We start from the raw sequence: 12209 nt of genomic DNA, 5'->3' as shown, positions 1-12209 counted from the left end.
AGCAAATGAGTAACACACAATTAAGAATCCTATATAATTTGAAGAAGTTTGTTCAAAAGCTCTTTGAGGTGCTTATTCAGAAAAGCATCCCTAATTAGGGAAACATTTAAACATTCCCAAAGTCTAAGGCTGTGCTAAAGTAACTGGGACAGGGTGGAGAGGAATAGGAGAAATAAAAAACTGGGGTTTTGTTGGGACTACCTAAAATCAGAGGCCAGACAAAATTAGGGAATAAAAAGCAGTTACATTTATTGAAGGGCCTTCAGGCACATTTTGGGCAGATGAAGCTCACCCAGGGGCTACACCCAAAGAATGGACCACAGGGTTTTCACACTTTTATAAATTTGGTCCATTTGCATATTGGGGGTTCATCTTCCAGTGCCAGCTCCAGGTAATGAAGTCATTGACCCCAAGTTTGCTTCCCCAACTCCCTTTTGTTTCCATCTGTGGGCCCTGAGGCAGTGAGGTGTCCTTGATTGCCAGGCCTGGAGAGGAATTGTTGTGTCTGCCCAAACTGGGAAAGCAGCAGCTCACACTGAGTGTGGGGTTTGGAGTTACACACTAAAGAACTGCAGGGTTACAAATATATGGAAAATTCACACAAGCTAAAATCCTAAAGCATCAATACAGCAAGCTCTTTCCAACAAGGAGTAATCCCTGAGTAAACCCCCAGCCTGCCGCTGTCCTTAGCTGGAAAAGCAGGAGCAGCCAAGCAGCGCCAGCACCCCAGGCTGTGCCAGGCAGACAGAGCCCAGCCTAACTCCTGATAGCTCCCCACAGCACCTTAAATCAACACAGCCCAGACTAACCCCAGTCCTGCCACAGCATCTGATGTTTCCCAATGTGATGGAGAAGGAAAACCATCATGTTCCACGAGAACAACAGCTGCATTTTATACCCTCTGTATTATTGCACACAGGCAAATTGTGCCTTCCTTGCAGGGTCGGAGAAGCCACCTTGACTGAACACCCTGGGTGTGGCAGGAGGGTCACTCAAGCACATGCTCAGATTCTATGCTGACAGGGGACCTTATAATTTACCCTATTTACCTTAAATTAACCCTATTAATTTATTAAAATTGATTAAATAGCATGGGGAGGGGAGAGGAAGAGCTCTCTGTGGGGTGCCACTGGTTGTGGGGTGGGGGACAAGATATTTCCTGTGACTTTGTGACGCTCAAGTTTCACTGGAAAACTGTCTGACTGAGCCCTGCCTGGTTCTAGGAACAGAGCCACAAGATCTGTGACTAACACAGCATCCCAAGCTCCTGAGAGAGCGAGCAGTGCTCAGATTTATCACCCTTCTCAGTTGCCAAGAAATGATAATAAATCAGTGCAATCAGCACCGTTCATTTCCCCTATTCTGGCCCGAATCTTTATTAAGTGGAGCCCAGAACACTGGCAGCGTTTAACCAACCTGCTCACCAAGTGCTCAGTAAATACTACAGTCAGCAGGCATAAAAGAAACAATTTCTCTTCAGCCAGCCCAGCCCTGTTGCAGGGCCCTTCTGTGCTCAGAGCCATAAACTCCAGACCTAATTGAGCTGGGTAGATGTGAACAGCTTTCCTTACACGTCACTGAGAGGGTGACACAGCCTCTGTAGGGCTGACACAGCTTCAAACTTGAACAGATGACACATGGCCACACACTACCATTGCTAGCTTAGATTATTAAAGAAGTCTAATTCAATATGGCACAGATGCAGTAAACCCCTTATTCTTGATGTAATCAACTTTCATGGACCCTGGACAAACCAGAGACTACATCTTATGCAGTGTCAGAGGCAAACAGCATTAGTGCTGCAGATGAACAGGGAATAATTCCCACCAATGTCCCTGCAGGTGAGTGATAAAGCCAGGACCCAACACCCCATCTTTAATTGCTCACTGCCTGTGTTTTGAACCCTTGACAGGGTCTTGTCCCAGGTTACAATATAAAATGTATTCTATTCCCACCCTCAAGAGCTGCTGAAACCAGGAGGGGCATTGTTTTTCCTTATCTCCTGCTAATGGGCCCAGCAAGGCCTTGCCAATGACTCAGAGATAACTCCCTCCAGAAGCCATTTCTGTTTAATGGACATGGCTCACAGAATGATATCAGCCCACTGAGAGATGCTCCACCCAGGTGGGAGGAGGGAAGCATTCCCACCTGGATATAATCTGGGGTTTGGGACAGAACAGTTAGTCTTTCCACTGGATTCCCAGAGGAATGGATGTCCTTTCCCCTGGATCTTCAGAGGAAGACTACACCCTTTCTCCAGGATCCCTGTTCCAACAGAACCACCCCTGGCACTGCAGGAGGGCTGAGCCACAATTCCAATGGGACTGCTGCCAACAGCCTGACCCACAGGGTGTCAGGTTGGGTTCTGACTCTGGCAGTGGTTTTATTTTTTTTTTGTTTTTTTTTGTTTTTTTTGTTTTTTGTTTGTTTGTTTGTTTGTTTGTTTGTTTTATTGCATGTATTTGAGTTTTCTTTTCCCTTTTCCTAATAAATTGTATTTCTGACTTGGAATCTCTCACTGGTTTTGCTTTCAAACCAGAACAGGTCTCCAGGATGTTCTGCTTGTGCTCAGCTAAATGCAGCCCCACTGAGTTCAAGTGAGAAAGCTCCATCCCAGGAGTTCTGCATCCATGGAATGCAATTGAGAGGCTGTAACATGATTGATTTTCATGGGAACATTCAAAGCCACTTCTCACTGAAGGCAATTTCCCACAATTGTCATTTTTCCACTATTTCAACGGTAGAGTTTTATATAAATCGGTTGCAAGATTTTGTGGTTGTTGCTTTCCTTCTTGTGGGAGCCATTTTTCACCCTTTACAACCAAAAAAAAAGCCCCCAAACCCTTTAAATAAACAAACAAATGACTAAGCCAAGCTGAGTTTTCAACCCTTGCAGCTTTTTCTGGGGAAACCTTTTTTGTTGCAACGTCTTTTAGCAGGAAAGAATTTATCTAAAAAAAAAATCAGGTTTCCTGAACAGTTTAGAGAAGGGCTATGAATAGAAATGGATGCATATCCCTGCATAGCTATCACACCAGATAATCCTGCTTTTTGGTATAATAAGCATGCACTTTCAGGGGTCAAGGGTGGAAGAAATTTGTTTCCACCCTTTTATAAATACAGGCAATGCATCCCACAAATACTGACCTCATGCAAGACTCTCTAAAGAGGCAGTTTGCGTGTAACAACCTCTCCTGCATTGCAAAAGGGAGTGAGGTGATGGAGAAGAAATGGCATATTGGCAACTGGAGAGATGAAGAAGGGCAGACTGCAATTTTACATGGTAACTAAGAGGATCTGTAGCCTCTGAAGTGCAATTTAAACTCAAATCCACTGGGATTAGATGTACTAGGCTCCAAGCATCCCATTAAAGAGCTGAAATTGTGTATGAAAGTCCCTTGTATTATTATTCCTGGCATCAAAATAGAGATTTACAGTGTTTCAGAAACAGTGACTGACAAAAGTAGCTAGTTAGAAGCTGCAAATACATCCTTATTTTTCCCCAAAACCGTCAGGGATTTAACAATCCTAAGGATGAGGACATAAGTGATTACAGGTCTGCATCTTACAATGTTTAAAAAGACAATTTGCTGTTTCAACACTGCCCTTAGGCATGGCTCACTGAAAGGACTTCAGCAGTCTGGGAGCCATTTTTCCAGCCAAGAAGCTGAATTTGGGATCCACCCTTTAAATGCTGTTAGGAGCGCAATATCTCAAAAACTGCCTTCCCCCAAGCAAGGGGACAAGTACTTCAGACAGCAGTGATAGGTGGGTTTTCCCTTTTTTCTTCATGTTTAAGGGTGAAATATTCTAAAACCTGAAAATTCTGAGCAATAGAATACTTACAAAAAATGTATTTACAAAGGAAAAGCCAGCATCACTTACAGAATGCACCTGAAAGATCTCAGCTGCCCAAAACAGCAAAATGAAGATATAAATAAGTTTTGTTTACTAAAATTTTGTAGATGGAAGTTTGCACTAAACATACATCTTAGACAACCTCATTTTATGTAAAAGCAGAAGAATTTTAGTGCCAAAGCTGGTTCATGACCTTAAATTAGATTGCTTGCCCTTGCAGCCCAATGACAGTGTCTGTTTGACGGTAGTTTGACTTTACACACACTTAGGAAAAAATAAATTAAAAGGAATAAATCTTTGTTGCATGCCTTTGTACACAAAGGCTTTGAAGCTGAACTCCCACATGGTGTGAGGACAATGAGCAGAATTTGATTATTAGGGATTTTAAAGCAGAACAGCTTTCTAGGACTGGTTAAAAAAATGTAAAATAGAAATTTCAACAAGTCGTGGTGCTTTCAGTGTGCCAGGAGACTAATGGTGGGCCAGGATTACTGAGATGTTACTGAATTGTGCCACTCACAGGCTGCTCCCAGGGATAATAAGGACAATATCAGTGTAACAGTGCCTCTTCCATGAGAGTCACACGCAGAACCATCTGCATGGAGCCTTTTACCCAAACCAAGGAACCAGCAAAGCCCAGCTCTGCTCTCAGCTGGGTTTCTGAGCACAGATTGGTCTGCCTGCCTCCTGTAGGTACCTACACACCTTGAAGCCACCTGGGGACTTGTTAGAGGCTTTAAGCTTCCCCTCTGTTGCTTCCAACAGCAGCTGTGCTTCTCCCTGGCTTCCCTGATGGACAGACAGACTGACACCTCCTGTCTCACCACACACCTGTGAGCTTTGCTGGGCTCCCCTGGTGCCTCATATTTTAGCTTTTATATTTTTCATATTCTGTGCTGTTTTAGTGTGTGGGTCTGGGTTCACATCAGGGGATGGTGAGCTCTGTGCACAGAGCAGGGAGACAAAACAATTCCTGCTCCAGCTGGGCACCAAGGACAAATGATCCAAATCTCAGCCCAAGAGCACAAACCCCGTGGGCTGGAGAGAGAAAAACAAGCAGGGTGGGACTGCAGGGGCTAAAGCTGGAATGGGACAATGAACTGCAAGGTGCAAATGGAGCAGAACTGATCACAGTGACAGACCCCGTGCCTGGTTGTGCATTTTGGGGCCGTTTTGGTTCATCTTGGGTGCAGCCCTGGCTGGGCTCTGGTGCTGCCCAAGGTGCATCCATTGAGGAGATCCTTTTGATTAATCCCTGCTTTATTACTTAGCTCTGTCCAGGTCTGTTCTAGGGCAGCCTACACAAGGCATCACCCCAGAATGATCTGTTCCATCTCCCTTTCTACCCAGCTCATATCCTCATCTTTCCAGCACTGATTTGTAATTCCCAGAGCTTTCCCAGTTGTCTTGAACAACAGGTTTCTGCTCCCCAGAGAGAGACTGCAATTCGAGAAGGATCTAGAACTGCAATTACAAGGGATCTGAAAGGTCCTTCTTTTTAAAAATCCAGCTGTTTCTGTGCCCAGTGAAACAATTAATTCTACAACTGAAAGCAGAGGGGGTTAAACCCCTTTTAAATACAACACTCTTGCTTTGTTAAAAGGCAGCAATAGCATTTGGAAGGAAAATACCCATCAGAAGAGACTTGTAGAAGTCAAAAAGCTTCATTAAGGTCCTTCCATTCTGTTTAGGCTCTTTAGAAGCATGCAGTCATTATGAAATTAGTGCTTCTGGCTGCCAAAAGACTTGCTGAAGGTTGTGCTGCTGAATCCCAGCCCAGTTGGCACCCAAGCAGTGGATATGAAAACTGCAACAGCAATTTGGGTTATGGGGACATCTGGCAGGGAGCTGCAGGAATGATTAGGGACCTGAGAAGAAAATCAGCCCCAAAGGGAAACAAGTGGGATGTAAGTAGAATAGACAGCATGATTATTTTGAAGCATTTTAGAAGCTGATAACATTTTTTTAAAAAGAGAATTAGAGGGAAAATACAATATCCAGATACAATGAATCAGATTGTGATGGTGATGGTGAGGAGGGAACTATTACTTAGGAGGAGAAGGTGAGGTTTTATTTGTTTTTATTAGGAGGGTTTGTACCCAGAGGGGTTTGAGAGACTCTCAGTGGCACAATTCTAATGTGTGAATTTAGCCAGCTACCTCCAGGTGTAATGCAGGACCTGACACCACTAACTCAAGTTCATAAAGTGATAATACTTAATAAATACTTTGCAGGTTTTTTTTTTTTTTTCTTTAATAAATGCTCACAGGCCTTTGTGGCTTTTTCCCCTAATAACAGCAACACAACTGCAGAGCTTCCAGAGAGCTTCAAATTCACTGGAAGATCATTGAACCTCCCAGGACAGAGCAGAATTCCCAGTGACACCAGTGACAGTGTACTGGAATTGTGTGGGTTCCACCTGCATGGATCCCCATGTTCCAAACCGAGCAAACCACCCTGAGAGTGCCCTGGCTTGTGCAACTGCTCCCCTGTATTTTTATCTCCAGCTGATGTGTCACAGACATCTTTTATGAAAAATCCTTTCCTTAGGATTTTTCCTCCTGAGAAGCTGGGAGGCCTCAGGAACAAAATGTAAACAATGATTATCTGCTGCTGTGGAATGCAACAGGTGCATCTGTGATTGGTTGCTTCTAATTAATCGCTAATCAAAGTGAGCTGGCTCAGACAGAGAGCCCAAGCCACAAACATTTGTTATCATTCTTTCCTATTCTGTTCTTAGCTAGCCTTCTGATGAAATCCTTTCTTCTCTTCTTTTAGTATAGTTTTAATATAATACATATCATAAAATAATAAATCAGCCTTCTGAATCATGGAGTCAGATCCTCATCTCTTCCCTCAGCCTGAGACCCCTGTGAACACGGTCACAGTGATGGACTTGTCTCAGGCTTTCATGGACAATGGAAAGCTTCTGTAGGAGTTTTCATATGGAAGAAGGGACAGGGGGGGACAACATTTTCATTGTGACAACCTCCAGGCACTCTGATTCTCATGGTGTTTCCAGCAGTCAGATGTTCATCCTTTTGGAGGTGAGGGGGAGTAGGAAAAGGAGGAAGAGGGAAGAGCTTGAATTCACCTTGACTTCTCTTTGTCTCCAGCTGCCAAATATGCAGAGAGTCATTATCAGAAAAGAAAAATTTGTTTGTGCCTCCACTGAGACTGGAGCAATGCTGTGACTTCAGGGGCAAAGGCACTGTCATGATGCATCACAACCCTGCAGGCATTGAAGTGTCTCAGGCAGCTGCTCTGCCAGAAAAGCTACTCAGATTGCTGAAGTCCTTTCAACAAGCTGAGCCCAAGGCAATATTTCAGTAAGAAACTGCTTCTTTAAAAATTAAAAGGAGTTATTTTTGCATCATTTGCATCATTTGACTTGGGTCATTTAAAATATGTTCTGTTATAGGTCACCTGTGCTGCCAGAAAAAAACGAGCTTATAACATTCTATTCAGATTAATTCCTTTAAAACACACTCAGGTTTATAGCCTAATTCCTTACACAGACACCTTCAAAGATCATGAAATGATGAGGGCTGGTTCTATTTCAGCACTGACAGATGATTTGCACCCCACAGACATTTCCACAAGTGTTTCAACAGTGACCAACAATGACTCCAGACTTAGTCAAGGATTTCAGCTTGGCTGAAATGACACTAAATTAGCAAGAAGAAATTCCGTTCATCTGTTTAGTGTTGCTGTGTCAAACTGGCTGGCCTTTGTGAGCCAAATGATGACATAAAAGTGAAGTTACAGGAGAAAGTTCCATTCCTTGCTCATGCTGGAGTGTAAGATCTCAGTGATGTTAAACCTGCTTCATTTTCCCCATGTGACTGTGACAGAGAGCCAGTGCTAGTAAGGACATCTGGGAGTGACATATCACAGGACACCCTGTCCCAAATGAGAAGCTGGATGGGAAGAGGAAAGAGGCAGTGTCAGAGCTGCTTCTTGCACCTGTGGCTTTTCTAAAGTGAGTTTGTACAAAAAAGCACTAAAGAGAGAGTGAAATATTGATTCTTGCTCCTCTGTCTCAGAAAATGCTGCACAAGCCACAGTGAGGGGTTTTATGTCACCATAAAAACAAAATTATTTTTACTTTCTCTAATCTTACAGAGGTAAATACTGAACCCATAAACTGGGCTCAGCCAGTACTGGTGCACCACTTTCTGCTATTTAGTCCAAGTGCCTTCACCTTCTCTTGTAGGACTGTATTTCATTGCACATGATCCTCTGAAGAGTCCCTCCTCTTACATTCCTGTTCCACATATTTGGGTGTACATGGCATCATGGAGAGTTTCACCAGGAGCACATGGCAGCAGTAACGCTTCACAAGAAACACCATCTCTGATAAACTCTATAATCGCATTTAATTGTTTATTTCTCATTCAGCACATGATGGTCAGTGATCATGCCATAACCTGCTCTACCTTGTTATCAGAGAAATTGTTGGGATGGATAAATATTATCACTGAAACGTTCAAAAAGAGAGAAGAGTTGATGGTTGCATCCTGCTGATATTGCCAGGAAGTGCTGTGACAGGTGGAAGGCAAAGAGGAATCAGCTACAGTGTGTAAGTACAAAACCTAGCAGTGTTTTACCTCAAGATGAAAAAAAAACAAAGAAAAGCAAAACAAAGACCTTGGAGCTACTGCAGAAGGAAACAGGGCACTGAGACATGGGGAAATGTGTGGCTCTCAATTTGCCACAAACATTGGAAAGAAATCTTTCTCTTTTTTGAACTGGAAAAGTTTTTCAGTGGTAGCAACAGACTATCTTGAAGATTCTTAGCTATTTTAATCAGGCTTCTTTTAGCACCTGCTGAGAACTCTCAGAGCTCAGGATTGGCTTAAACACACATGAAAAAGGCCCTGTGGCACGTATTCCTTGACAACAATCTGTTCTTCTCACCTCATAGAGTGTAATGATGCCATTTGTCTCATTTGGAGGCTTCCACTGAACGTAGATCTTCTCTTCAAAAGGTCCTCCTTGGATAGATTCCAAGGGAACCGGTCCAGGAACTGCAGAGGGAAAAGAACCCAGACAAACTGTGTTACAAACTCCACCAGCACCAGCTGCACTCACATGAGACACCAAAAGGCCATCAGACAGGAAGCAGAGTGTTTAAAATAAATAAATAAAATTAAAAATTAAAATCCCTCAAGGCACTACCATTACCAAGCTACTATCAATGTGAAAGGCTTATTATTCAACTTTTTGTTCAAATAACAATACCCTAATGTAACCACTATGTGACAAATAAAATCAGAATCCATGAAAATATGATGCTAATTTCAGTATGATTTTATTCCAGTACAGCAGAGCAGCAGCAGGGAATTTAATTTGTCCTTCTCCACCCACACAACAGCAGAACTCTCCACCTAAACAGCCAGACTGCACCTTGGCATGGAGATGCTAAGGGGCTGCACACCTTTACCCATAGGAAAGATTGATTTGCTTAGTGTAGTAACAATGCAAGATTTATATTTCATTACAGCTACAAGGCCAGCTCAAAAAAATCCACCTACTCCAGCAAAATGTTAATGCCATGGGAGATAACCAACTAAATGCACTCCCCAGCCCGTCTGATAAAAACCCTGCTCATTTTTCTGAAATATCTACCATCCTTTTGTGTCTCCCCATGTGATATATGGGGCTGAAGGAGCCACTTTCAGCTGAGAGAAACTCAGGACAGCACCTTGTACAGCCCAGGCAGAGGAATTTAGTCCTTGGTCTGAAATAGCTCCGGTGGGATAACAACACTTTGAAACTTTCCATCATTTCCTCTAGAAAACTGTTCTTTTATATCCACAACCCTTCTTTTATACCCACAATTAATTTTGCTTCTGAGATCTCTATAAAATGTGATGTCCAGAAGATCACCTTTAAGAAAAGCTATACTCTGGAAAAGAAGGAACTATACATTTTTTGGGATGCCTTATTTTTAGTGAAGGCACGGGAAAAATCAATAAATACCAGGATTGCATTTGCCCATATGACAAAGGAAGCTGATGGGAGGTTCAGAACAGCAAGAATTAAACCTACAGCTCTTTAACATCTTCTCAGACTGGTGTCTGTCATGCTCAAGCATTTTAGGGACCTTCACCCTTTCAAGAACACAGCTGTGAAATGGAAATCATTTAAGCCTACAAGTCTTACACACAAAACAGACACACTGTCCAGAGAAGCTGCACCAGTCTTGTAGGACAGAGGGTTATGCTGTTATTTACAACTTAAAGACAATTCTTCCCTCCAAACCCAACCAACCAACCCCACTGTCACAGACATATTTTAGGAAAATTCCTTTTACCAGGATTTTTTCTCCTGAGAAGCTGGGAAGCTTCAGCTTCTCCATGTTTTGCTGCTTTGGAATGTGATCTGGAGAACTGTTTACTCAGCATGTGAAACTGCTTTTACTTGGTGACCAATGACAGCCACCTGTGTCGAGGCTTTGCGCAGCCTCGAGATTTAATAATCATTCTTTTCCTTTCCTTGCTAGCCTTCTGATGAAATCCTTTCTTCTATTCTTTTAGTATGGTTTTAATACATCATTTTAATGCTTCTGGCAGGAGGTGGCCTAGTGAGGCAGAGGGTTGGTTTTGCAATCCTGTTAGGAGGGTGGCTAGTCATAGGGGGAAGGCTACATCATTTTAATATACATATATATATGTATATTATATATATATACAATATACATATATATATATATGTATATTGTAAATGATATATTGTATATATACACAATATACATATATATATATATGTACATTGTAAATGATATATCATTTTAATATAATATATATAATAAAATAATAAATCAGCCTTCTGAAACATGGAGCTAAGAGTGTCATCTCTTCCCTTGTCCTGGGAGCCCCTGTGAACACCCCCACACTTGGTGACCTCAAGTGAGCAGCATTGATTACCCCACCACAACTCACCATCCTCCTCAGTCTGCACCACCAGCTCCTCGCTTTCCATTCTGCCCTCGGGGTTGGAGAGGGCCAACCTCAGCCTGATGGTCATGAAGGGCCGGAGCCCCCGCAGGGTGTAGTGGGAGGAGGTCTGGATGAGCTCCTCGGCCTCGAATTTCTGCTGGTTGAAGACGTACTGGTAGTGCACGGTGAGGTTGTAGCTGTGGCAGCGCGTCACGGCGTAGCCGAAGGGCTCCCACTGCAGCGTCAGCTGCCGCGAGCGGATGTCCACCACCTCCACGTTCTGCGGCCCGTGCACGGGGTCTGGGGAGCAGCAGGAGAAACACAAATGTTAGAAAGAAGAAGCTTGACTAGGCCAATGTTCAAGAAGAAATCAATGTATTAATTGATATGGTGAAGTATGAGCAATACAGCGCTGGGTACACTGGGGGAAGTTTTCCCTCCAACTGCACACCCATAGTGGATGTTCTGGCAATGAGGTGTAGATGCAGATCCTGCCACTGCTGAGTATGTTTTCTGAGTCATCTCAAGCTGGTGCCAATAAAACTTTAATTTCTGATCATCTCCATGCCTTGGTCCCATCAAAGTTTCTTTGCTCTTTATTATTCTTTCTACAGTATCTGGCTGAGGTAAACTTTGAATATTCATGTGGAGGAATCATTTTCACCTGCTGTTCCTTAATTTATTTTTAACAGCCTAACTCAAATGCTCTGACTAGACTGTGCCCTTTATATAAAATATAAATGCATGTGCCACTAGACATGTAGATATAAAGAATGAAGGATGACTGAGTAAAATCAGTGTTTGAGATAAGTCAGACCATAAAAATTCTACAGATGTCAGGGTTTGTTTATCTGACATTTCTCCAACTAGTATTTGCTCTTTTGCTCAATATATATCTGAACAAGGTAATCAGAAAATACATAATTTCACATAAAGTTTCTTAATTTATAACACAATTCAGGGTTCTTCCCTCTCCTCATAGTCTCTCACGACTTCAGCCTACAAAAAAAATGTTTTCATGGGAACAAAAAAGTTGGAAGGATTCCTGAATACCAGTCACACCTCTTTGAGAGATAATTAAAGTGTAAAAAAACCCTTCTAGTAATTCTTGAAAGTAAAGCACGCACCAGCCACCCTGACTTCAATCTACTCATGCATAAGCAGAAAATACATTTTAACAACCTGCACATTCTGTATTACTGCTAAAAATCCCCTAAGGACTGGCAGTGGGAAAGTATTTGCATCCTTTTATAGATATTCACATGTGCAGACACTTTGGAAATGGGATGGATATTAAAAGACCAGGGGTCTAAAGCTAGCAAACGTTTTAAGTTTCCCTATAAATCATGTCAATCCCTCAGCATCCAGAAAACACCTCTTAAAAGAGAGTCCTTAACTCTGTGTGTC

General features: G+C 42.6%; 1 protein-coding gene across 11 annotated transcripts in view; it reads right to left on the bottom strand.

Moving 5' to 3' along the window:
• Positions 1 to 12209, bottom strand: part of PTPRT (protein tyrosine phosphatase receptor type T) — a 477859-nt gene that overhangs the window by 158911 nt on the left and 306739 nt on the right. For all 11 annotated transcript variants that reach the window (XM_074553619.1, XM_074553620.1, XM_074553627.1 and 8 more), the window contains exons 8-9: positions 10806 to 11102; positions 8779 to 8888 (exon numbers count right to left, since the gene is read on the bottom strand). In XM_074553619.1, coding sequence (XP_074409720.1) covers positions 8779 to 8888; positions 10806 to 11102 — 407 coding nt within the window. The remainder of the gene's footprint in view (positions 1 to 8778; positions 8889 to 10805; positions 11103 to 12209) is intronic.

This window comes from Zonotrichia albicollis, chromosome 17 (genome assembly GCF_047830755.1).
Source record: "Zonotrichia albicollis isolate bZonAlb1 chromosome 17, bZonAlb1.hap1, whole genome shotgun sequence".
Lineage (NCBI taxonomy): Eukaryota > Metazoa > Chordata > Aves > Passeriformes > Passerellidae > Zonotrichia > Zonotrichia albicollis.
This window is presented reverse-complemented; position numbering and strand designations above follow the sequence as displayed.